The following is a 27,388-nucleotide window of genomic DNA, read 5'->3' as shown; positions in this document are numbered from 1 at the left end:
GTGGGGGGTTAAAAAGCTCCCTGCATTTCTGAAATGAAAAGGGTAATTGCTGGTACCAAAATTCACATCTCTTTTTCTGTGGAATTCTCCAGCCAAGCTGGGCACTAACCGAGCGGGCGGTTTCACTTCATCCTTACTTCACAAAAGATTTCCAAAATCAGTGCAGCAGACACGGCAAAATAAAAATGTTAACTACATCCTGGCTGGGAGGGGACTGAAGCCTCCACGCTCAATCAAAGGTTTACAATAATAGGATTCATAAAAAAAAAAAAAAAGACAGATGGGATTAGAAAATGTTGCAGTGAAGACTCTGGAATGAGATGAGATCACAGCACCAGCCTGTCTTTTGTGGACCTGCACAATGATCCCCGAGCCAGACTGGATTAGGAAACCTCGCGACTAGGGGTTCAGAGAGAGGCTTCCGGTTCCCGGCACTTTGGGGGAGAGAAGGCTGAGACGATGCATCAGATTTACAGCTGCAGTGATGAAAATATAGAAGTTTTCACCACCGTGATCCCTTCCAAGGGTGAGTAAAATCGCCCTTGACGGTTTCCTTAACGCGGCACCTTCTGCCGGAGGTTAAGGACAATCACGTGCTGTTTTACTATGGCTTATCCTCAGGTCTCTCCGAGGGGTTCATGGGTTCGCTGTTGTGATGGTATTTGTTATTGTTGTTGTTTCTGAAAAGGACGTACATGGATAAACATCAGTCATTGAGAAACAATCCCTCAAAGGGGTTGGGGAGAAATGCGGGCAGTTAAAATGCTCCCCATTCCACTTAATTCAGTACTGGTAACCCAATATGCCAAATGAAAGTGACAGCAAGCCATTGTTTTGGGAAACAGAGATGAAAACAACATTCCCAGAGCAGCTAGAGAGATTCTTTCTTCTTCTCCAATGAGCAAGTGGGCTCTGAAATGAGATCCAGCTGGCTCAAAAGTATGATTTCTAACCAAGCCAATAAATGTGAGGAAATAGACTCCCGGCAGGGGCCTGAAGTCTAATAAAGTGGTCAAATAACGTCCTGCCCCGGGGCTGGCCTCTAACGATGATCCGAGGGCCCCCTCCCAAACTTCACCTGGAACGAGCGCTGCCACAACGTGTGACTCTGTCAGTTCCTGTGCTGGGGTGAATGGTGTCAAGTCCCAGGGAGGCCTTTGTGTGCGAGCTCAGCAGCCAGCAGGTGTCTGGTTACTGGACAGTTCCCTCACACCCCCTCTAAAGCTCAGCCCTCTCTTCTGCTCCCTCTGTTCTCTCCCCACGGCCCCTGCCTTGCTGGGAGAGGCTGGGACTCTGGCTTAGCCCTGGTCTCATTGTCAGACTTGAATGAAGGGGGCTGGATGTTTGCTGGTGTTGTGCCCCCTGCTCAAACAATCCCTTTCTTCTTTCCGTGTCAGCCACTGACAGGGTCACTGCTAGGGGGAGGGGGAGGGGAAGGGAGAGACTCAGCCTGGTCACAAAGAGACAGCCAGCAGAACATAAATAAAGCTTTTGACATATATTGCCACATAGAGAGAGGAAAAACAAGAGCGAGGAGTCTGCCCAAGTGCAGGAGTTGGAACTCTGTCTGGAGATTCTGAAAAGTACCTGTAAAGTCAAAGCTGACCCTCGGACCCAGCAGGTCCATTTCTGGATACTCTGACTCACGGATGTTCACAGTGGCACTGATTCTAGGAGAGCAAAATTAAAAACAGCTTCAATGTCCTTGAGGAGGGGAGTGGGTAAAATGTGGTGTCATTGTACTATGGAATATTCCACAGTTGTCAACAGGAATGAACAAGATCTATGTGTGTGGACACAGATCTCAAAAGCATAATGTTGAGTGGAGGAAAAAAAAGGCTGGCTGCAAATTTTATATGTATGATAACAATTACTATATCTGGCAGTACAAAACAACTTATGGATACATATTCAGAGACAGAGAGTATGAAAACATAGGCTGGAAAGATGCAGACTAAATTAGTGATCTTCGTAGCCCTGGGGAGAGACAGGAGTAGAGTTAGGGGAGAGTAGGAAGGGAACCTCAACTTGCCCAATTTTGTATTTCTTTACATGAGACAAAAATTGGAAGCAAATATGAAAATGTTAAAACATGTCTATTTCCTGTCATATTTTTCCATTTAACATTTTTTAAAGAAAAAAATCAAAGCCAAATAGCCCGTTTTAATTAAAAAGTTACTCAACAATTCAGGAGCAACGTCACACTTCACCTGACTAAAAGCATTTGAAACAGGGCCTTTTACTCCATATGCTTAGCACAGTGGTCAAGGAACTGCGGGTCACTTCTGCACTGTGTGACCTTGGGCAAGCTACTTCATCTCTTTGGGCCCGAGTTTGCAGTTTTATAAAAGGGAGAGCTAGAATTTACCTCCCAGGGTTATTACGGTGGGGGGGCGGGGTGGGGATTAAAATACAGATAAAACCTATAAAGCATTTAGTATGAAATAAATCACTTACAAAATGATTTCTATTTTTATTCCATATTTAGAACAATGACTATGTCCAGTCAAAGATAAATATTTAATCCTGTATTCCATTTTCATTCATGGCCATCTCCTGGTCATAAACAAAGTACTCATTGGTATTCATGGACATTTCACTGCTCAGGAAGTCGTTCTCTAGGAAAGGAGTATTTGCAGTCTTACCTTAGACCATGAATGGAAGAAATTCACTTCTTCCTACTTCCTTTTTTGCCTCATCTTGCTTTCTCCAAAGCTATAGAGCAGAGGGCTTTCAGTGAGAGAAAGGCGGTGCTAGCCCTTCTTAAGTCACCGCTTAGAAGAGAGATTGGTAACTCTTCCGCACATCCCCACATTCCTTACCTACAGAAATAGAAGGTGGCTTAATTTTATCTAACTATCTTAATAGTTCTCCCGGGGATGCCCTTTTCTCAATGCTACCATTTAGGGTGACCAAAATGGCCAAGATATTTTCTGAGCACAGGTTCAGCAGTGTGGGCAGTGTGGCCAATGGTTAAGAGGTTAAGAGGCAGTGTGGACAATGGTTAAGTTCCTGTGAACTGTGGGACCCCTAACTTCAGTATCCCCACCAATAAAATAGAGATAATGCAGAGTACCTGGTTCACAGAGTTGTTACAAGCAGTAAATGAGATAAGGCAAATAAACCATCACCTGGTAAGGCTCAATGTGAGCTATTACTACCCTTCTCTTGAATTATATCTTTCTTTCCAACACAAACATACATACACATATTGGGTTCAAGTTAATATTTCTATGTATTTTTTTAGCTGAGCCATCTTAATGTCCCACAAAACTATGGCAGCAGCAAGTGTTAGAGCGTTACTTAAAGGCATGGGACATAAATATCAAGTCTATAACAGGACCAGTGTGGATTTTTTACTTTCTGGAGAGAAAGAGAGCCCTTTAAGGGAAAATTTCATAGACAAAATTCACAGTAAATACGAAGGATAAAAGCTGCGGTTTTACCAAGAAGTTATACCAGAAGTTATTTCCTGAGACACACTGGAGGGGGTTTAATTCTAGGGTGAATGGCACCACAGTGTTCAAAATAATTCTCTTGAGGAGAAACAGCAATGGGGAGAGGTTGGGAGAGGAATCGGGGAATAGCAGGAGGAAATGGAGAAAACTCCGGAAAGAGAAATCCTAATGGAATGTTATAGGATCTAAAAGTTATCAGCTACTCTTTCCACCTGCCTTCAGCTTGCAGAGATGGAGGACAGTCATAATAACCACCACTGATTCCTGGGAAATTACTCCTTGTCAGGCACTGGCCCAGGGGCTTTATAAAAATTAGTTCATTTCATCCTTGCCACAGCTCTCGGAGGTGGGTGCTGTTTATTCCCGCTGTCTTACAGATGAGGAGAGGAAGGTGTGGAGAGGATGGGTAATTTGCCCAAGTCACATAAGTGGCAAGTGGTCTAGTTCTGGTCCACACTCAAGTGAAAGGAGTTGGGAACCTTGGCTATTAATATATTATACAGCACACTGTATGCCAGGTTTCATGGCTATAGGTGCTCTGAAGAAAATACCACGACCCAGCCCTCATCTGGTCACTTATCTGATATGTGACAAGGAGTAGTCTCAGTTCTAGGCGGTGACATGGTTGGTGGGATTGCAGTTCTAAGTAAATCATTCCAGCAGCAGGATGGAAGAGAGATGCCAGAGTATCTCTATTTTCAACAAAACACATGCCTTCTTCCAACCAACTAACAATTTTTTTAATGCTTAATTGATTTTTTAACCTTTCTACTGTAGCAAAACATACGTGATATAAGATTTGCCCTTTAAGCATTTTTAAGTGCATAGCTCTGTGGCATGAGGTCCATTCACATTGTTGTGCAGATATCACCACTATCCATTTCCAGAACTTTCATCATCCCTAACCAAATCTCTATGCCTGTTAAATAACAACTCCCCATTCCCTTCTTCCCCTAACCCCTCTGTAACCTACTTTCTGTCTCTGAGTTTAATACTCTAGGAATCTCATATAAAGGACCATACAATATTTGTCCTTTTGTGTCCAGCTTATTTCACTTAGCTTAATGTCCTCAATGTTCATCCATGTTACCACATGTATCAGAATTTAATTTCTTTTTAAGGGTGAATGATATTCCATTGTATGCATATAACACCTTCTGTTTACCCACTCATCTTTTAGTTGGACATTTGGGTTGTCTCCACCTTTTAGCTGTTGTGCATAATGCTGCTATGAACTTTGGTGCACTCAGCCAAGTAACATCTAAAATTGTAATTACACCCTGATTATTCTCCCCACCTCCCCTCCTCTGCACCCTTCCCCACTCCAGGGGCAAACCCACTCTGAGGCTACATCAGCCTCAACCTGTGTTCTCTAAAACCTTTCCTATCTCTCTCTTTGCAGTGTCCAGTCCAGCCAGAAGAAGAGTCAAAAGCTCTCAACACCTCTTGACCAAGAATGTAAGGACAACTTCAATTTTGATCGCTTTTATTGGTTTCCATTACAAAAGCAGCATCTAACTCCTTCACTTCCTCTCCCCTGCTCTCAATAGTGAGGAAGTTTTTCTCTATGACATGTGGCTGCTGCTCAATTTCCTGTCTTCCATTTCACCAAAATAATTGACAAATGTCTACCAGACAGCAAAAAGCCCTGAATCAGACTCCCCTATTCTGACATTTTCCCTAGACACATAGAGTAAATCTCATTCTCTAAAAAAATTGTTCTTATTTAAACAGAGTCCACAATGAGTATAGCATTCCTGACTTAGGTGTTCTCCTGTTGCTGGCATTTGTGATGTTCTGTTTTTTCACTATTATAAATAGCATTGCAATTAATTTGAACAAAATACTATTCTTTTGAATTAATTCCATGGTAAATTAACAAGTAAGGTTAAGAATAGTTTCATCTATCCATTGATCCATTCATCCATCCAATAGTTTCATTCCTACTACATAAGAGACACTATGCTAGATGTGGAGAATAGTGATTTTTTAAAAAAATGGTTTCTGCTTTTACAGCTTTGTCACATATTACCAGGAATTCTAAACAGTTGCCAGGCTTCCAGCAATGTTTTTCCATTTACCTCCAGCCTCACTGACTTTCATTTTTCTACATTATCTTTTGCTACTCTAATAAGCACTTGCATTACCTTAAAATTAGTTTACATGTCATTGGAGCCAAAGGATGCTGTGAATTTCTCATTTTACTTACAGATTTCTTTATACAAAAGCTGTCAATCCATCTTTGTACTTTCTCTGGAAAGGTTTACTGCTGATTGTTTCCTCTTGGTTATGCTGGAGTTTCTATTTCTATCACAATTTTTCAAGGAACACCATTTTGATTTTCTAAGTATGTCAATTTTTGAAGGCCCATTCTCCATTAAAATGAATTTTTTTTTTTTCAGTGTCCTGGGAATGAGATGGAGTTTTAGTCATTTTCATTTTTTTTTTTTTAAGATTTTGTTTATTTATTTGAAGACAGAGATCACAAGTAGGCAAGAGAGGCAGGCGGAGAGAGAGAGGAGGAAGCAGGCTCCCTGCTAAGCAGAGAGCCTGATGCAGGGCTTGATCCCAGGACCCTGGGAACATGAGTGGAGCCGAAGGCAGAGGCTTTAACCCACTGAGCCACCCGGGCGCCCCTAGTCATTGTTATTTTTACAAACATTACTTTTTTAAATTCCCAAAGTAGTGTGTGCCTATTCTATTTCAAATACTATGAACATAAAAAATATAATAACAGAAAATTCTAAGAAGCTGTGGAACATAACAGGCAGGTATGTAGACTTAGAGTCCAACTGCCTAGACATAAATTCCAGTTCTATCCATTTCTAGCTAGGTAACCTTGAACAAGTTGCCCACCATACTGGGATTCAACTTCTTGTATTCAAATGGGAATAATAGGAGCACATATCTCAAGAACCACTGGAGAACAAATGATTTAATACATGTAAAGTGCTTAGTCCAGAGCCTGACACACACCCAGTATTCAATGAATGTTGGTGCTTTTTAAGTGAAAATTTCCCATATACCAACATATCATTATTATGTTCCATTGCTCGATAACATACCATTTTGCAATTTGCTTTTTTCACTAATCTATAAATCTTGAATCTTTTTACATGTCAGTTAATTCTTATAGATCTACCCCATTCTTTATAAAGGCTGCATATCATGCTATTATATGAATGTACTATAATTTTCTTCCCAAATCACATCTGAAGTTTTCTAGAATATTTAACCAAATTCTACTAAACAATGCCACAAGCAATATCCTTGAACATATTTTTCATGCTCTTATGCAAATGTTTTTGAGGATGAAGTCACAGATATGAAAATGCTTCGTCATGAAATCAACACATTGTAGTCCAATGTTATATGTCAATTATATCATAATTAAAAAAAGAAAATGCTCAAATGCTCAAAGGATATGAACATTGAAAAAAATTTATAGCCATTGTCAAATTCTTAGCAACTGTGTTTTAAAGTACCTTTACCAAAACACCTAAGTCAATACTGTATGTCATCAATGTTGTTAGTCTTTGACAATCTGATAGGTGAAGGTATCTCGTTTTAATTTGCATTTATTTAATTATTAATATCATTCTTCATCTTTTCAGGGATTTTGATTTTTTTTTTCTCTATATGTTCCTAATTCATGTCTTTTGCACATTTTTCTGTTGTCGTATGTATTTTTTAATGACTTTTGGGAATATTTTATATTAAGGAAGACAAGGGGAGTGTCTGGGTGATGCAGTTAGTTAAACATCCAACTCTTGATTTCAGTTCAGGGCTTGATCTCAGGATCATGAGTTTAGCCGCTGCCTTGGGCTCTGTGCTAGGCATGAAGTCTACTTAAAAACATACCAAAAAAAAAAAAAAAAAAAAAAAAAGGAGGAAAGAAAAGGACTTTGAATGGATGGAAAATTTCTTTGTGGTAGGGCAAGAGATTCTTACCTTTCTCCTCATCCCTGAAAACTCAAGCCCACAATCTAAAAGAAATATGCTCCTGATTTTCAAGGAGTGGGTGTTACCAAAAATAGAAAGGGAGGGGCACCTGGGTGACTCAGTCCCTTCAGCAGGCAACTCTTGATTTCGGTTCAGATCGTTATCTTGGGTTTGTGGGACTGAGGCCCACCTCAGGCTCTGTGCTCAGTGGGGAGGCTGCTTGAGGAGTCTCATTCTCTCCCTCTCCCTTTTGTCCCTCCCTCCATTCACACTTGGGCTCTAAAATAAATAAATAAATCTTTTAAAAAGTGTAAAGGGAAGGGGTTGTTTGTAGGTCATTTTCAGTTTAAGGGAAGTTTCACAAAAGACTTTTTGGTCAAGGAGCTTGAGTTTGGAATTATTACTCTGGATTTGAAGGAACCACAAGTCATTCATGACTCTGGAAAGATCCCTTGGGAATTGGGAATATTTAGTTCCCCACCGCGTTCTTTCCTTGAATTTCTAACCTTAAACAATGTTACTGTCTGAATCACTCCTAATACCTGTATCTGCTGGCTTTGTAAGGACAGAGCAGTGTTTACAAAAACTTTTAAAATGGAAACTAAATCACCACACTTACTAATAATTAATAGGTTCTAGGGAGGAAATCCTCAGGAGGTTTCAAACCTTAATAAAGAAGACAACTCTCAGTGGAGACAGCTTTCTGGAAAGCCACTTGACTTCAGCCAGCCCTGCAGAACCAAGCTCTCAGGTTTCCTGGGAGTGGAAATTTTTGAGAAAGACAGTTATGTTTATGGTTTATGACTTTCCCTCTCCAAAATATTTTTACTCAGAGTAAAAAAAAATGACTCAAGTATATGAATACATATTAAAATTTGCTTTTGATTTAAAAAAAAATTAGAAGCTGGATCTTGTCTTCAACTATGCAGTCTTCCTCCAGGTGAGACAACTTAATAATGCCCTCTGGTTTTTGAGCTCACCTCTAAATTTCTCATTTCCCCTAACATCCTGACTCATCCTTTGTTTGCAAACCTCAATGTCAGCTGTACAGAACATTCAAATTAGAAAAGACAAGAAAGGTCTTAGTCTACCTAAGATGAAGGAAGTGAGTCCTAAAGAAAGAACTATCTCTGATTATTTGTTTTCTCATCCGACTGGCTCTTGGCTGCCTTTGAGCTCCCAAGGAAAACATTCACATTTTGTAACTGCTTAAATCTACCAAGGTTTTGAATTTTCTTTGTCCTGAAATTCTTATTTGTGTCTGTTGTCCTTGGGCTACCATGTGGAGTCAGGTTCCCTCCTTTACAAAGATCTCCTCTCTCTAAACCATCTTAGTGCCCCAGCATCACTAAGATAGAGAGTCAGGACCCCCCAGGGGCCACTGATTCCCCAGCCTCATCACAATGAGCAGTGGTACCACTACCAGGAAAGATGGAAAAATTAGATTGTAAATGTCACATTCTCCCCAGAGCTCAACCTTATCAGAGAGAACTTGGCCTGCAAATTTACTGATTTTTCAAAATGTCCTGAGTGATTGATTGCCCTTGAAATTTCTTATCTGGATGTAGGCACTTCTCTGGGTCTTATAAAGAGCGCTCACCCAGAAGTCATAAAACCACAACTCTCATCCTGGCTCTTCCCCTTATAACTCTGTGACCCTGAAGACACATGATCTCTCTTGGACTCAGTTTCTCTATGTGCAAAATTAGGGAGTTGGGCTAGAACATTGCTATGGATCCCCTCAGCCCTAAATCATGATGATTCTCCATCACCTAGGTCTCACCTGTCTTTCCAGCCCCCTACCAGCCCCCTAGGCTGGTGAACAAACAGAAGTGAGACTTGAAGATGTCAGTGGATGGAATCCTAAGGCTTGAGTGTTAGCCCATGACTTCTCTTCTTCTAATCTCTGACCCAAGACCAGCAGGGGAACATCAGTGTATTACTCTAGTACATCCCCTCTACTTTCAGAAGGCAGTTTGCTGACTAGGAAAGGAAAGGCAAATCCAACACCAAACCTGCCTCTCCCTTCCTTCTCCCCATTCCCCAGTCTTACCCCTGTACCGGGAGTGCGGGGAGAGGGGGGACACTAAAGAGCCTGCTCTCAGACCAGTTTGTTCTAAGACCAGCAGTAGCCACCCCAAACCATGTCCTAGAGACCAGAAAATAACCCAGGTTTTCAGGAGGCCACAGCCATCTATTCAGCTGCCCATTTCCTGGTGAGAGCCAAATGTGCTCCCCCGGAGCCCTCTCAGAGCCTCTGTTACTGTGGGAAATGAGAACCAAGTACAAGACCAGCTAAGAAAGGGCACTCTTCTGAGTGCCTCTCCTCTTTCCTTTCGTGTTATTGGCATCCGTTATTGGCATCCTTTGGGGCCTGGAGAAGACACCCAGAAGAGGCACCTGGCCCTAAGTCATGACTTGGGAAGTAACCAACCTCATCCCTGTCCCCTGGGAGCTCCTACCTCCAGCAGAGGGTTGAACAGCTAACCTCTGGGCTCCCTCCCTCCCGGTTCTCTTCTCCCGCACCACAGTGCAGAGAAGCGATTGCTTGCGGAGGTGGAGTTTCTTGTTCCTGAAAGGGAATGTTTGCTTCCCTTTCAGAGGAGGAAATGCTGGGTTTCCCTCGTGGACTCCACAGGCTTTCTTTACCTGCTTTGCTTTCTCCTTGTACAAAGTAGGTCTGAAAACATACCAGTCTCACTCCTCCTTACTAAGAAGAATGCTGACAGAGTGAAAATAAAATCAGAAACATCTGTGACAGCTGTGTCAGTAATGAGGCTCAGGAGTCTCTTATTCAACCTGGAGGGTCACATTCCAGGGGAGAGCCCTTAGGCCAAATATTACACATCCAGGGGGAACGTATGTGGCTCTGAACCACCATTAATATAGGAAATTCCAGTATTCTGGGCAACACCATGGCAAAGCAAGGGGCCAAGGGGAAGGGAGGTAGGTAAAGAGGAGAGCAGAGGAGACTGGACAGTCAATACTGGACCACCCACTGAGCTGGTACAGGGTGGGCCCAGGGCTGCCCCCAGCCTAACGGAACCACCACCTTCTAAACATACCACAGCTTATAAATGGATCAAATCAACCCATTGTACACCTTACCAAATCATATGTCAGTGGACATATGATATAGCTGGGAGGAAAAAGGAACATATTTTAAATTATTGGGAAGGGACCACCTCCTGCAGTGCCCAGAGAAGAAAAGGTACTAATCCTCCATGTTTCTGAGTGATCAGCTTTCCCCAAAGCCACAGGATGAATGGTTCTGGGCCCTAAAATGGGCTTGAGAGGAGTTAATTTCCTAACCCAGATAAGGCCAAATTGGGTATATATTAGTTTTCTGAGCAAAGGACTCTGTGGTAAACTGAAGGGAAGAGTGACAGCTTCTAGTTTTCTCTTCAGGAGACATGAACTGCTCTCTGATTCTGTAGATAAATATGTGGCTTGAAGATAGAGAGCATGCTCTATTACCAAAACCTCTACAGATGATAGGCATTTACTTCGCCCCAATAGAGCAAGGACACGCAAGAATATCTCCTTTCCACGGAACCACTAATTGTCAAGGCTGGGGCGTGACCACAAATGGAGTTACCGTCTTCATCACGGACAATCTGAGAGGAGAAAAAAACAACAACTTTGTTTTCACTTTCACTTAATGACTGTTCAACATCTTTTCATGTTTGTGGTGTTCCGTTTACCAGTTGTGTTTCTATTGTCAATGGCCAGCTTCTGGTTTTTGCTCCCTTTTTCTCTTGTTTTCTTCTTCTTTATTGATTTTTAGGTGTTCTATGTACATAGGGATCATTCCCCTTCATGTGTAACAAATGTTATATTGAGCCACATTCAATTCTTGTGTGTTTTATTTGTTTTCAACATGTATCTTGGATCTGTCTGGTATTTATTTTGTTGTAACACATGTGAACACAGATCCATTTCCCCCAGTGACCTGCCATTTATTGTAACAGTATTAAAGATCCAATTTTTCTCCACTAAATCGAAATATCACCCTATTATAACTTTTAAAAATTTAGTTTTATTTGCTTCAGCATCCTCCAAAAGCAACACCACTGTTCTATGTGGACAAGTGAGGGGGATCCGTCCAAGGCTCGGAGGGGTCCACCTAACTTGCAGATGTGCCCAGTGCCCAGGACCTGGTACGGAACGTGCCTTCACGGGGCATCTGATGAAGGAGCAAACAAATGAGTCAGTGTAGACCCCAGAGCAGCTGCTGTGCACTATTGAACATTCTAACCAGATTTAAAGGAGTGAAGAAATTCAGAATGGATGACCCCAATGTCCTGGATATGTATAAAAATATGCAGGATAGGAGCCAAAACCCACTAAAATACCCTTCATCACTCCCAGTATTAAGATAAAATATGGCTTTGTCTCAAGTTTTTTACATTTAAATTATTTCAACGATTTGAGTATGTTTATTATAACTTTTAAGGCCCATTTCATTGGGTCCTGACAAAAGGGGTATTTCCTCTTACTCTACTTCCCCAGATAACTATTCAGCAGGTGATCATTACTGAAAACACCTTAGGTCTTAGCATTCTGACTGGTTTTGGGGAATTTCCACTTAGGAAACCATGTGTAGTGGAAATTCATCTCCCAGCTCCACCTCACACAGGCGTTCTGCAAGGTGAAGGAAGTGTAAGCATGTGGAACTGTGCCAGCAGCTTTCTTCTTTTTAAAACCTGGGACTTGGTTGGGCCCCAAGTCCTGTCCCTAGCTCTTCCCTCTGCTAGAGCATTCAAAAAACTGTCCTCTGTTTGAACAAGGGTGTCTTCTTCTCACAAAGACTGTTATGACCCTGATTTCCAAAACTGTCATCATTCCAAACAGCCTGTTCTGTTGCCAAACCATGTAAGGCCCCAGGGTGGGTGACAGGTCTGGCCCCAAGACCCAGCCAGGCTCCTGACTCTGTGAAGGGGGTGCTGGTGAGGAACCCCGGGGACCCTCATCTTCCTGCACCATGGCACCATTCGGCCTGCTGAAATTCAGTAAAAGCGGTTGACTGTCGGAGGCCAGTTAACCCAAGTTGTCTCACTGCTGCTAGCATTCTCTGGCGTCAGGAAAACTCCAGCAATGCCCTATCGGCCCGAGGTGCATCTAAAGATCCGAGGAGAGGCACAAGCTGACTGTCCTTCCTCCTCCCGGCAGGTGGTGATCGAGTCGGACCTCTACACGCCGCGGCCCCTGGAGCTGCTGCCGCACCGCAGCGACCGCCGCGACGGCGAGGGCCGTAGGTCCGGCCGGCTCCACAGCGCGCGGCCGCAGGGACCCCACCTTGCCAAGGCCCCGGCCAGACCCGGTACGTGCGCCCTGGTTCAAGTCCCTGGAACCTCCCTTTGTGACGCGCTTAGACCAGACGCCGCAAGGCAGGAGACTTGGCTTGTCTTTTCCAACAACCTCACGCTCCTCCCCGGCGTCCTCCATCGCGCCGGGGGAGCGCAGGTGCTGTGGCGGGGGCCGTCCGCTTCCCGCCCTCCTCCCTCGCCTCCTCCCTCGCCTCCTCCCTCGCCTCCTCCCTCGCCTCCTCCCTCGCCTCCTCCCTCGCCTCCTCCCTCGCCTCCTCCCTCGCCTCCTCCCTCGCCTCCTCCCATTCTCCGCGCGGGCCGCCCCTGCGCTGAGTGCACCTGCTCTCGGGCCCCACCTACAGAGCAACACAGAACACCCGCCTGAAAAATACCCTGGGCGGGCAGAGATGCTTTCCACTTGCCATCTTGCTCCCCAGGAAGCCCTGCTGGGTTCCAGAGATGAAAATCATTATGTTCTGGGGGAGCGAAAGCTAGTGTAGGCATGACTCATGGACAAACAGAAGCTTACCTTATTTATTTTACAGGCCGTGTTTGTAATTATATAGGCTCTTTATAAACTGCCAGCTTAAGATCTCACCACTGTAAATGTGAATGACTTAGGGCTATTTGAACAATATCTAAAAAGAATTTAGGGACAAATTTGCTTTGAAAACTGGAAACATTATAGACTTAACTTCAGCACTATTTTTTAAAAATGGCCCCTACCCCAAGTAGTTCAACAGGAATCTACGCCTAGCCCTCTGGAGTCTGTGATGGTATTTTGCCTTTAATTGCTGCTTTAGGTTATTTCTGTTATGTCCACAGCCTAAAGTCATTCATATTTTAACTCCTAAAATGCACAACAGAAAGTTTGGGATGTCCCTCTCAAGGCATTTGGGTGTCAACAACTTTGTATGTTGTAAGAACCGAAATTATACTTCATCGAGTATATCTCTTCAATCTTCTATCTTCTCACCTTCTTCGTAGATGCTCGACTGGATCTCTAAAGTTTCCTTGATCAGTAACACCCTGATCCTGTTTTTATGATCCGATGTATAATAACGCATAAATCACGCAATACTCTCCAGCTAAGTGATTACATATACACATATGTAGAGTGAAAGCATTAGGAAAACCACAATCTGCCTTGCAAATTAAGAGGAGATAAATTTTTCTCTGTGTCTATATATAGGTGGGTGGGTGGGTACATATGTGTGTAGAAAGGGAAAAAGAGAATATCTTTGCTACAAAAAGATAAACTGGATTTACAGCCATGTTTCTCAAATTTCAATGTGCAAAAGAATCACCTGGGAATCTTGTTTTCATGCAGATTCTAACTCGGTAGGACTGAGTAGGGCCCCAGATTTTATGTTTCTAAAAAGCTTCTGGATGATGTTGATGGTGTTGGTCTGAGGATAATATATTGATTAACAAGGATTTAGGGACCAGTTAAATGGGTAGTTCTCACAGTGGGGGTCCCCAGAGCAGCAGAATCACCTGGGAACTTGCTGGAAATGTAAATTTGGGGTCCCACCTGAGACCTATTGAATCAAATTCTAGGGTGGGGCCCAGCAACCTCTGATTTAACAACCCCGGGTGATTCTAATGCACACCGAAGGGAGAGGACCCCTGGTTTGCAGCACCCCATGCTCATTTATAGAAAAGGAAACTGAAACCATAGAGGCTGTTTGATCCAAAGTCACACTGCTTATTAGCAACAAAAACTGAAGTTAAATCTTAGTTCTTCTAATTTGCTAGTCAATGCCTCCATCCCCCACCCCCAGAAAAGAAGGTCTTCCCAACCATCTAGCTTTAGGTGTCGCTTTCCTTCCTAAGTAGCTTGTGGAAGCTTGACTGTCCAAGTCAGACTTTTATTCTCTAAGAGAACAGTAAGTAATGAAATGGAGAGAATCTGCCCAACATGTGACAGTCAGCTCATGCAGGGAATGTGCTAGTCAGGTTAAAAAAAAAAAAAAAAGATTGAGCTGGGCATTGATTCAATTTCTTCAGCTCCCCCAATCTGATAGATTCCAGAGGGGGTTGGGGAAAGACAGAGGGTTTCTGAGTCAAAGCCAGACCCAGGGCTTTCCACGGGAAAGGCTGAGGCACTGAGTCTTCCATCCTCCCATCAGAAGGATGTGTGTCTCCAGAGATCTCAGATCTGGGGGCTTGCTTCTTTTCTGAGCTGTAGGAGAAGGCTCCTGGATGATGTAGCTTTCTCATGTGGGAGAAAGATTCTCTGAGGAAGTTTGGAAATTGCAGGGACTCTGAAGGCAGAGACCCAGCTAAGAAACTCTCTCATCATGAGGCCTGAGCATGTGAGCCTCAAATGCCTGGAATGGGGACAACAACCTCCTAGGCCCTGGAGAATCTGCCACCTATAGAATGTCTCCACCAAGATGTCCTCGGGCACCTCAGAACCAACTTGTTCAAATGGAAGGAATCCCTTCCTTTCTTAGCAGGGTTATTTTCCTTAACACCCCCTAGTCCTCCCTACCCCCACTCCACCCACCATGTCACATACTAAACACTGACAATGTCAACTCCTGTATATGTCTCATCTCTCCCTCTTGGTACCTACCTCAGGCTACCCGGGCTCAGACCCAATTCATGTCTGGTGTGTAGCCTCCAAGCCTGGCCCTCAGCCAGTAGTCCTTCTTTCCTTTACAAGGTTACCAGAGGGGTCTGTCTAAAGCAGAAATCTGCCTCTGCCATCCTTCTGCTCCAGTGTCCTTCCTACCCCCACTGCCCTCCAGACCATGTTCAAGCCCCCCAGAATCTGTTCTCTGCTGGCCTCTCCAGGGCCACCTCCTGTGACACACTCCTGTCCCCACCCATCCATATACACAGAAACCCTGAGCTGCAGTGCAATTCTGGGACTGCGCCATTATATTCTATTTCTGGGAACTTCCCGGACCCTCTTCTTTCTGGAGATTGTCCTCCCTGTCTCTACCTGGCAAATACCTCCCATAATGGGTTAGGGTGTCCATCAGTCACGTTTCTTCAGCCCTGCAAGTCCCCCAAAGCAGTTTGCCATTCCCTAGATCATCCTTACCTGGCTTCCTCTGTTATGTATCTCCGATTTCCTCATCTGGAAAGTGAGGACTATTATGATTCCTACCTAACAAGGTTATGGTAAGGGTTAAATGAGATAATGTCTATGTGTTTTATACTCAGCACAGTGCCTGACACAGTAAATACTCAAAACTCTGAGCTGCTATTATTACTTATACACTATAAGTTATGATTCAATCTTGGTAGTCTTTAACTTCATTTTATTAGCATTGAAATGTTTTCTTCCTTGGGTTGGGGAGTGTTTTATCTCTATTTTTATAGTGTGATAGGATGGGGCTTGTTCTGGAATGTCTGCCCAAGGAGAGGACTAGATCGAAAGCCAACTTTCCCCTACCTATTGCCAGCTCCCTCAGCTCAACACCTGGATTCTCAGAAGCTAAAGACTTCAGGGTAGAGATTACTCAGAAGTAGGTCGGGCTTCAGGAATAAAGGTATAGCAAGAAGGTTCTCACGTAAGTCCTGTGTAGCCAATGTCTCAGGACTCTGATAATCTCCAACACTCAAACATCATGAAGCTGGGCCTCCCACCGCAGGCAGGCTTCTCTGCTCATTTCCAGAGAGGACTGCACAGATTTAGCAAGCTAAATCGATCCAGGCAGTAAAGACTAAACTCCTGATAACCTCTTGTGATGTGGCACCTTAGGAAGGAAGGACAAGCTAAGGGCACAATCTCTGAGCACCTACTGCCTGCAGACATACTACTAAATGCTTCCACACACATGATCTTCTTAGACCTTAGTTCTACCCTCCCCACCCCACACCCGGAAGAGTGCCAGGGATGCAGGTGACCCACTCGACAGTTGTCCTGTTGCCTGACCCTCCTGCTCAATCTTGCTGCTTGGCACAAACGCCTTTAAAAATTCCCAGCTTGTGACTGATTAGCTAATGAGATCATTGACGCAGAAGCGGGGGGGAAGTGGAACACAGAGTACCACTGAGTAATGACTCCTCTGTTCAACCTTGCAGTGGGGAGTTCGGAGCCCAAATCATCCAATCTGTGTGGGAATCGAGCATATGGAAAGTCTTTGGTAAGTAAAATAAGCCTGGTTAGTTCTCCATGTTGTGCTTTAAACTCCTCACCCTGTCCTTTGTTGCAGCCCTGAAGATTATTAGAAAAGCCTACCTGCAGGTTTTCGACTCCCAATGTCAGTCAGCTCACAGCACACCACTGGATGGTGTTCTCTTTCTTGCCAGAAATCCAGCCCTCAGGCAAACAGAAAAAGGTGTTGCCTAGGGGACATCTCAAACACAGGGAGAAAGAAGTGGTTTCTGTGGTAGGCCCATGCCAGGTGGACATGCCCGACTAATTCCCAGGGGCAGCTAAGAGGGTCAAGAGCTGCCTGTCAAGGGTCTTAAATGTTGTGAAAACATGAAACACCAGGCATCTGTACCCAGGACACCTCTGGAGGACGTCTATTCCCAGCCAGGGTCTCTGGAGGCAGACTCTGAGAAGCAGGGTAGGGGGTATGAGATTTGTATTAGGGATCAGTACCTGTGACAGGAGGAGGGAGTTCGGATTGCTAGGAGGCTGAACTGCCATGCACACCGGATACCTCCTGGCGTAAGTTCTGGGGCCATTGCTACCCCTCCCCCTTGTCCCGAGTTGGGCCCAAATGGCCAAGCCTTTGTTTCCTCCTCGCTCCATTATGGTACATGAACTGCCCCCGTGGTGGCAGCTTGTCCTTCTTTGAAGACAGATCAGGGGGTGCACATCCAGATCTAGCTCAGGGTCCTTCTGGGGAAAAAAATCTCCTGCATCTTCTTCTGGGCATGAATGTGGGTACCCTTTAGGATTGCACAGTAGGGGGTGGAATCATGGCTAGAGGTGAGGTCAGCTCAGGCACCCTGGGCTCTGTGAGCAGCAGCTCCCCAGATGGGTGGATCGTGCCAGGTGAGGACTAGAAGAGACCCTGGAGATTGTGTGGGCCAGCCCCCTCATCCTTCTGGAACAAACTGGACAGTGAGCCCTCTGCTCCCTGTCTGAGCAGAAAATCTAATCCAAATACCTCATTTAGATTATCCCTGTACTAGGAGAACCACAGAAAGAGGAGAGATGGGCCAATCTGTTTTATCAGGAGCCCTCTGCCCCAACCTAGTCCTCAAGAGAAACTGAGGATGGCTGGGCCATTGCCACAGATTTCCAGGCCGTGACAGCTCAAAGAGCTGCCCTTAGCTGTGGTCAGAAGAAGACCAAAGTTAAGGGGAAGAGGGTGGCTCACATCCTTGGATTACCTGCTCCAAGCCTCTGGGCTGGGCTCACATAGTAGCCTTGGCAGAGAACTGCTTCTGGGAGACCAGAAGGAGTTGCGATGGGACAGGATGGTCATGGGGACCATGACAAAAGAAAGGCAGCAGGACTGACTCTTTCCCCTGAGCCTGAGACAGTGAAGTAGGGGTCCTGCAGCTGATCAGAGGCCTCTTATCCCAGGGTGGAAGAATGAGTCACAGCTCGTACAGCTAATTCTGACTCAGTGCTTCAACACACTGGTGGAGGACTGAGGACAGTGGAGAAGGAGAGGCCGTGTATATTCCCGGGGCTGGGCTGTTGGCACGATGGGGAGGGAGAGCTCCCGAGAGGCCACAAGGTGGCACAGTAACTCTGCCCACAACATTTGGCCAGCTAGGGAGAAAAGGGGACAGTTAATCAAGATGTCCTCTACCTGGAATTTCCCAGCAATTCCAAGAATATGGTGACCCTAAGCCTTCAGTGGGGTTGGGGTGAAGGAACAAAGCATAGCATATGCCTGTTGACTAAGCCAATTCTGGATTTAACCCTCGTTAGGTCATCATACTTCTTGAGCACTCACCATCTCCTTTAGGAAGGCTGCAGAGCACCACCAAAGGGATTAAGTGCCAGACCCTGACACACATCATAGCACTTTTCTGAGAACTGGGAGCCTATGAAACAAGAAGAGAACCATAGACAGAACTGGGGAAATGCCGAAATATGTCACATAGGTACTCAGTACTGTGGGGACATGGGGCATGAGGACCGAGAGAAATCAACTCAGGCCACCAGCCTGAGGAAAGGCCTCCAGGAAGAAGTGGCCCCGAAGGGCAGGCAGAATCGAGGCTCTGTCCAGAGGATGAAGGAAAAGCCGAAGGAAGATGCAGAGCTGCGCAAGTGCATGAGGAAAAGCTTTGTTGAGCATGGGAATGAGCGTGAGCAGGAGGGGAGGCAGGACCAGCCATACTGGGATGGGAGCTGTCACGGTACCCATGGGGGATTAACAGAAGTAGAGCTGCATAGATGAGGGAGAGCTGGGTTCTGAGGAGCCTGTGCTTCCAGAGTTGGCCTCAGTCTGGCCTGCAGTGGGGAGGCACTTCAAATCCAACAGGGCTGGAGTCAGTGGTCGGGCTGGTCCAAAGCAAGGAGTTCCCGGGTGACTGGATCAGAAGGCTGCGTGTGGCAGAGGAGATGGGGGAGAATGGCACTACCTAAGGCAGTCTTTCAAAGCATGAATCTGCAGGATTTGACAACAAAGTAGACACAGGTAATGGGGGTGGGGGCAGGGGACAGAGTTTTCAGGTAAAACTGAGTTGTGCTCTCTCTCTCCCTCAAGTTCTCTGGGTCAGTGGTTCTCAATGTGGGGTCCTGGGACTGGCAGCACCCAGGAACTTGTTAGAAATGCAGATTTTCAGGCCCATGTCAGACCTATTGGATCAGAAACTGGGGTAGGCCCTCAGGGGAGTCTCGATGCCAGTCAAAGCATGAAGACTATTGCCCTGGGTGGTGGATCGACGGAGCCATCCCCCTTTCAACTGATTCCGGTCAATGCCAGAGTTGGGATTATGGCCACATTCTCACCTTCCCTTCCCCTTCTGCACCATGCAGATTCCTCCGGTGGCCCGGATCTCAGTGAAAGCCCCCAGCGTGCTCGAGGCGGCGGCCACAGCCTCAGAGAAGGGAGCTGTTCTGACGCGAGGGTAAGTGCCAGGGCTCCCCACCCACTCCTGGTCCTGTCACACGAGAGTAACAGGTGGCCCAGCTTACAGACACTCAAGATGCTAACACAAAACCCATGCCAGCTTTAAATTACCTTTTAATGAGGGCAATAATCCTGGGTCTCTGTGGCGCCTCATCAACTGTTTCCCTAGGATTAAGCTGAAGTGTTTTTGATGGTTTCCACTTCATTAACACCACTCTTTAGACTTGGAGAAGTGTCATTTGGGAGAGTTTTTGGTTAATTAGATAAATGTAATCACAGGTCGCATTCTGAGCCTCCCTGTAGGCACAGTGGTGTCAGAAATGTCTCATGAATTAGGTGAAGGGCCCCGGCCCAAAGGTAAAGAAATATGTAAGATACCAAAGTTTCAAACCAAATGTATTAACCCCCATGTTATTGTTAACTCTGATCCAGAACCAGCAGCGAGAGTAGCAGGAGAGTTAGATAGTCCCCTCCCCACCCCAGCAATTCTCTCGCTGCCTTCAAGGTTGCACTAAGAAAATGGCAAGCAGGTGTCTGAAACTCAAGTCAACATGTACATTGATGCCCCGTCACGATCGTCCATACCACACATAGTAGAAAAGTGGCTTAGGGGGTAATGAAGGGTGTGGGCTCTTGACTCCCAGCTTCTTGCTTGCCCAGGGCCACCACTAACCCGCTATGACTTTAGCCAAGTTATTGTAACCTCCATGCCCTCACTTATTTCAAAACAAAAACAAAAAAATGGGGATGATCCTAATACCCCTCTTGAGGGATTATTGTGAGAACAGAATGGGATGATACGTGAAGAACGTAGCGCAAACTCTGACTGTTTTATTTTTCAAGAAACCTACAATCTAGCAGTTGGAAAGACACATTCTTGGGAGCATGTGAGATGTGTACACTGGAGGGACCATGGGCTAAAATATCAACCCAAGTGTGTACACCTTGGAAGCTTGGGAGTCCAAGGAGGAAGCAACCAATATGAAGCTCTTCTAGATAAAAGAAAATCATCTAGAAAGAATTATAAAAACCAAGTCACTCAATGTACTGGGACCTAACTGGAGAAAAATCAGAAAGGCACATGGATTGTTTGAAGGTCTAGTTCAAATGGTCCTGAGCAGCAGCGGCTGTTGCTGGAAGTTGGAGTAAGCCCACAACAACCTGCTGAGCTAAAAAGACCAACCTTTCTGCTCCATATAGCTGTGTCCAGAAGGTTCTCCATGGTTCCTTTCTCTCTGAGCTCAGATGTCCTCATTTCCATGTGTTCCTGGAGGCTGGCTTTTGAAAAGGAAGGCCATTTCTTTCACCTAGGAGGAGGAAGTGAGGAGAAAGATAAACATTCATGGAGGTCTACAAGGAGCCCAATGCTTTATTAGCTCATTCTCCTCCTCACAAGTCCTGTGAGTTTGATGATATTATCCCCCTTTTGTACATGAGGAAACTGAGGCTGGCTGAGATTAAGTCACTTGCCTGAGGCCAGTCAGTGAGCTCAAACTTTTTCAACAGCTTAAGGCTTTGGGAAGCTTGCCCTTTCCATCAAGATTGTTAGTCTATAAGTGGGACGGGTGGGAAAGGAGAACTTGGGACATGAGCAGAACTGGAGATCCATGAACCACTGTGCCCAGAGCCACCTCCTTCCCTCACCCCATGTGAGGATCCTCCAAAAGAAGTCATCTGTACATGTGTCCCAACAGTGACCCTCTATCCTGGTCACAGGATGTATGAGCAGAAGAGAAGTAAGAGTTGTGTCTACTCCTTGAGGGCAAACATTAAAAGTCTGACTCTGTGAAATAACTGTCCTCCCTCCCCCCTGGCTTTTCTTTAGATCCAGACATCTCAAGAAGATGACTGAAGAGTATCCGACCCTGCCCCAGGGAGCAGAAGCCTCCCTACCGCTGACAGGAAGTGCTTCCTGCGGGGTCCCTAGCCTCCTCCGGAAAATGTGGACAAGGCACAAGAAGAAGTCTGAATATGTGGGTGCTACCAACAGTGCCTTTGAGGCTGACTAAAGGTGACTCTCCCCAGAGGCCATGCATTGGTCAAAGTTCACTGCATATGGGGGAGAAAACTTCAGATTGGAACTGAGCCACATTCACCTCTGCTAGTAGCTGGTCCAAACACATCACCATTTCTTATTAACCAATAGCCCTGCCTTAGGGTACAGGCAAGGGACTCCCCTGGAAGGCAAAAGAAAAGTGTGCCTTCTTAGAACCAATAAAGCCATTGGTCTGAAAGTGGCTTTGGGAGATAGATATAAACTCTGTCCTTATCTTAAAGCAAAATCACACCACAATCAAACTTTCCCAACCCATTTTAAAGACCTCCAGGGAAGGAAGCAGGCAATTCCTCAGTCTTCCTTGTGAGTTGTTCTAATGTATGTGATTTCTGTTAAAAATATAAGAGCTTGATGTTTGTGAACACAGTGGTTCCTACTATTCCTCTTATCACATTTATTTCATCTTGACAAGGTATAATTTCTAAAGACAAAGCACTATATATTTACTTATAGTTCTAATATTCATTTCACAGTATTCTCAAGATCAGTATTGATCATTTGGCATGATTGCATGAATTCTCTATTCTTTTACGTGCAGCTTTTCTATAGAGAAACATGATTAAAAATTAAATGTTGAATGCTAATGTTCTCTGAAGTGGCATAGGCTAGTGAAATTAATAATACCTTGCATTGGCAAAATGATTTTAACTTTCCCGTCCATTATCCCTGCTAAGGAAAGCACAATTGTACCCAGTCTACAGATGGCGAAGCCAAGGCCTTACGAGAGACAGTTAGTGGAACAGGATACTAGGTCCTCAGGTCTGCCAGACTCCTTGCTTTGCTCACTCTAGCAACTGATTTGAGGAGGGTTTGGAGGGGTAGGAATAGGACTCTGGGAGCAATGTTTGAAAGGAAAAATTTGATAAGGTTGGAAAAAGTAAGTGATTTAAATGAAATACATCATTAAGTATTGGGTTGACCTTGAAGAAATTGCCTTCTCTGTAGGTCAGAAACAACCGATCAGTTTCATATGGTTCAACTTAGCATATAATACAATATTGTGCTTTCCTTCTTTTAATGGAAATGTCATCATCAATCCCATAGTTAACATCAATAGACTTACAATGATCATACAATACAACAGCTCTCATCTATTAAATGCCTACCATGTGTCAGACATGACACTGAGCACTTTACATACATTCTCCCTCACAACTCTGACTGAGATGTCCTTATTTATCCATTCCAATGATGAGAGTTTAAAGCCATTAAATGATTAGTCTCAAGGCGCCTGGCCCACATGGGTGTCAGGATTCAGTGCCTGGTGTTTGTATCTATTCCTTCACACAGAATAGTTCCAAACACAAAGAAAGACCGAGGTTAGTAAATAATTTTCATCTCAAATGCTAACCACACATGACTGGCAGAGGCCGCCAGGAGCACCATGTGGCAGCAGAGTCTGAGACGCAGGCGTGCAGTGGTCAGTTAGGAATGCCGGCCTGTGCAGGCCATCAGCTCATGGGTCCTGCATAGCTGTCATCCGTAGCCTCAACTCTGCCCCCAGAAGGCTGTGTTCTAATTCAGAAGCTTAAATTAATCTAACCTGTTTAGCAAAATCAGACACTCCATGGTGACACGGAGTCAGAGACTCAGCCAGAAATCACCACGTCTTGGTACAATAAGGAATTTGGCCACGTTACCAGTCTCAACTCATAGGCTCATACTCATAAGCTACCACTCTGGCCATGTGTCACCTTTTGCTAAGTTACCTGCTTCCGCATCTCCAGGTGAACCGTAAGGAGGCATGGAGGGATAAGAGGACTGGGTTTTGGCTTTCATCTTGCTAGGATCCCTGCCCTTCAGCCATTGTTTTAGATGGTCAGCACCCAATCCTCATGTTGGAACATGATTTGGAGATTCGGGCTTCGAGTACTCTTTCAATGAGGGCCTAGTCTCAATGGACTAATAGTCTTGCACAGTACCGATAACAGGGCCTGGAGCACAGTTACGAAGCAAGCAGGTGATTTATGCTGGACCTATCAATCAGAGATTCCTAAAACTATTTATTTCAACTTATTTAGTCAATAGCTGATGTCCTCCATTTATATGGGGCAGCAGGAGATTTCTGTAGGATGGAACTGAGTTATTTATTTTTAATTTAAATATTTCATGATGAAGTGTTTGCCTTGCATAGAATGTTTTAACTGACCAATTCAAATAAAAATAAAGTATGCTTTGTTTGTGACATCAATAAACCACCATAAGAGTATGAGGCTCCTTCATTGAATGAGAGAAGGCTTTCACCAAGGGAAAGAATTATGAATCTGGACCTCACTGTTCCTTTACCTAAATGAAAAGGATTGTGAGAAAGAATCCAAAATGTTCTTTCCATCCTAAGGCAATGTCTGGTTTTGATATTATGGGCCCTGCCCAACAGTCAACACCAGGGCCATTTCTGACAGGGCTTGGCCTGGCATGACCTGTCCCCTCTGGGCTCACCCTCCTCCCCAATGCCCACCCCTCAGTCCTCACCACAAATCCCAGGGGGCCCACTGGGCATCCCAGCCTACTGGCCTCTCTCCCCTGAGGCCAGGGCAGGCAGAGCCTTTTTCCTCCATGCCCACCTCCTGTTCAGCCTCCCTGGAGCCTGCCCCTGTGACTCACATTACAGCCACTTGCAAAAGGGCGCCAAGGCTAGCTCAGACTGCTGTCCAGGATGACGGAGCCTGGAGTCTTCTCGCGCCAGAGGCACCAGGGTTTCCAGGACATTTAGGGTAATAAAATTGCCTCTGTTAGGACCAGGTCCAGTCAAATAGTTCAGTTCTTACTTGTGTGCTCTCTGGCTGTCTCCCCACCCCTCCCAATCCTTGTGTTGCCTTCAGAGCAGGCAGATGGGCAGTGGGTAGGCAGAGCCACGGCAGCCAGAGCCCAATTTTAAAAGGAATCATGTGATGTGTTGTCTCTGACTCTAAATTGGCAGAGACCTAGGGACCAGCAAGGAAAAACACAAGAAGATGAATCTCCTGAGGAGACTCTAATCCTCAGGAATTGCAGTTAGTGTTTAATATAAGAAATTCAGCCTCTTGCCAACATGCCCAGGAAGAAAGATTTCATTTTGCAGATAGGCCGCATGCCTAGAAAAAAGTTTTCTATTTGGGGCGTTTCTTGGGTCACTCTAGACTTGGGGCAAGATTTGCACATATGAATATCCTTTGCTGGGAGGCAGCATAGAGTTTGGGAAAAGGCATGTGCTGTCAAAGAGAGTGGCTGCAGGAGAAACCTGACATGGGACTTGCTCATTGATGGGGCAGCTGGGCCTGGTTCTTAGCCCCTAGTTAGGGTCTCTGGGAAAACCCAGTAGAGAGATTCATACCACTTCACATCATAAGCTTTTCCCACAAGGCTGCCACTCCTGGAGACTTCATACATCCCGAGTGCTGGGCAAGCCCATTGGAGCCCAGGTTACCATGATGTTAAACTCCCCTCTCAGGGGGCAAGCAGCTAGGCCTTTCCCTGACAGCCTAAAAAGGGTCTGTGCTTTTCCAGGAAGAACAGGAGGGACCTGAATCCCACCCAGGCCCAGATAGCAGGGGAGGGGTGAGGGAAGTACCTGGAATTCTGGGCAAGTGCTGATTAACATTTCAGACTCCATCCACAGAAGAGCTAATTGAGTTTCCTGCTCTTTGACCACCTGGGCCCCAGCCTTCTTCAGGGAGAGGTCCTACCTCAACAAGAACCAGCTCATTGCTCACATCACCATCCACAGAGCTCAGGAGTTTACCCAGCCAGGCAACTGCAAGGGCTTGGTGTGGGGGGCAGGCTTCAGCGGTTGATCAGCAGCCCCTGATAAACAAGACACCGCTATTTCTTTCTTTTTTTTTTTTTTTTAAGATTTTATTAATTTATTTGACAGACAGAGATCACAAGTAGGCAGAGAGGCAGGCAGAGAGAGAGGGGGAAGCAGGCTGCCCGCTGAGCAGAGAGCCCGATGCGGGGCTCGATCCCAGGACCCTGGGACCATGACCTGAGCCGAAGGCAGAGGCTTTAACCCACTGAGCCACCCAGGCGCCCCGACACCGCTATTTCTAAAATGAAATGCCACAGATAGTCCTCCAAATGTGATCATATTCTCTGGGTGGCAATATTCACATATAGGGCAGGAGGCAAAGCAAACAATAAAGATGATTTCTTTGTTTCTCTCAGGACTAGCTCTGGCCACAGCAAACCTGTGATGAGGGCAGGCTTATTCCCAGTTTCTCAATGTCTGCCTACCTCCATCCCCTTTCATCTTCCCAGTCAGCATCAACACACACACATACCTTTTCTCTGTGTTTGTTCCCCATCCCCTCCCTCCCTGGTGGGGTCTGAGCCCTCAGTGGTGCCCTTGGCCTGCTCAAGGCCCCCCTCAACCTCTGTCTCACAAAGGGCCTCCCACTTTGAGTACTCCATGCCCTGAATTTCTCCAACTGCCAGAAACTCACTAGCTGTGAGAGCCTGAGGAGTTGTTGGATGGCATGTTTCTTGGATTCAGTTTCTTCTCATTGTTGAATAGCAAACGTAGTATCTTCCTCCTCAGGTCCCAGAAAAGATTAAACAAGACAATTGGTATTAATATACAATGGCATGCACAAGTATGGTGGTGCATGTGTGGAAATGTCTGAGTGCTTTGGCACTAGCTGGCAATGGCCAATGCCCAGAATTCCCCCAAAGTACCCTCCTTGGCCCTGGGTGCCCAGCCCTGCTCCGGGACTCTTGCAGACCTCCCCATGGATCAGCAGCTGTAGGTAATACCTAGTACTATGGAGGGGCAGGGGGGCTCCAAGACCCACTGAGTACTATGACTCAGGTTTGTTCTCATTGGTTGTCTGCCCATGCTATGCCAGTTGTTAAAAATTTATACTCTCTCCCAGAGACTAATAACCTTAAAAATAAAACTGCCAGTTATTTTACTAGCAAATATGGGTTTATTAAGGACTAGCAGAAAACTGCAATCTAGGACAGAGAAGCTATATCAAAATCAAAACCATAGATAAGTCCAGGAAACAAAGTAGAGGAATGCTCTTTTCTAGAGGAAGTGGGAGGTTGATAGGGCAGTTAGAAAGGACAAGCCCATTGGAGTAAACTGGGGGTTTCAAGTATAGTGGCTTCCCAGTGGCTGAATTATGTCTGTCTCTCACTGGCTGGGCTGTTGCCTGGAGAAGAAGAAAGCTTTCCTTTCTCTTGCTGGGGTAGTCAAGTAGGAGCCACATGCAAAATCCACCTTTTCATATTGGATTAGCAATAGATGAAGAGTGAAAGTGTGTGAGAGCTCCCCGTGCTGACTCCATTTTAGTGAGATTTCCTTAATTCATTTTCACAAGATAATGAGTTTGGGTGTGCCTGTCTTGTAAGTTGAGGCATAGACCACATAATTATAAGGTGAGCTAAGGTCCGGAAGGATAACCCTTTTAACAGTGTAAACTGTTTTCAATCCTTTATTCCTCCAAGGAATGGAGGAAAGGTTTTCTTAGGAACCTGGACATGAGGTGAAAGGAGGGGATTAAGGACGCTAATGCGGGAACAAATTCAGGCTACTTTCTCTACTTTGTCTAAAGTTCTGTTTATCCCCCATCAGTATTTTAGATACCTCAGATTCAAAGTGCAATGCTCCCCTGAAGCAAGCATCCTCCATCAAGAAGA

At 45.3% G+C, this 27,388-nt stretch overlaps 1 protein-coding gene and 1 long non-coding RNA gene across 2 annotated transcripts; one reads left to right on the top strand and one right to left on the bottom strand.

Annotated features, from left to right (window-relative positions):
• VXN (vexin) lies at positions 1-23,967 on the top strand. The gene is made up of 6 exons (XM_047728416.1): positions 1-526; positions 4,861-4,916; positions 12,573-12,723; positions 16,751-16,812; positions 19,620-19,711; positions 21,539-23,967. The coding sequence occupies exons 1-6, from the start codon at positions 460-462 to the stop codon at positions 21,720-21,722; spliced, it is 612 nt and encodes a 203-aa protein (XP_047584372.1). The 5' UTR covers positions 1-459; the 3' UTR covers positions 21,723-23,967.
• LOC125099062 (uncharacterized) lies at positions 20,582-26,283 on the bottom strand. Its single transcript, XR_007127017.1, has 3 exons — positions 26,191-26,283; positions 20,897-21,020; positions 20,582-20,724 (listed from the first exon to the last, which is right to left on the bottom strand). It is a non-coding gene; the product is annotated as an uncharacterized LOC125099062 (long non-coding RNA).
• Positions 26,284-27,388: the final 1,105 nt, after the last annotated feature.

Source organism: Lutra lutra, chromosome 4 (assembly GCF_902655055.1).
Source record: "Lutra lutra chromosome 4, mLutLut1.2, whole genome shotgun sequence".
Lineage (NCBI taxonomy): Eukaryota > Metazoa > Chordata > Mammalia > Carnivora > Mustelidae > Lutra > Lutra lutra.
Note: the sequence above shows the minus strand (reverse complement) of the source record. Positions and strands in the feature narration are given on the sequence as shown.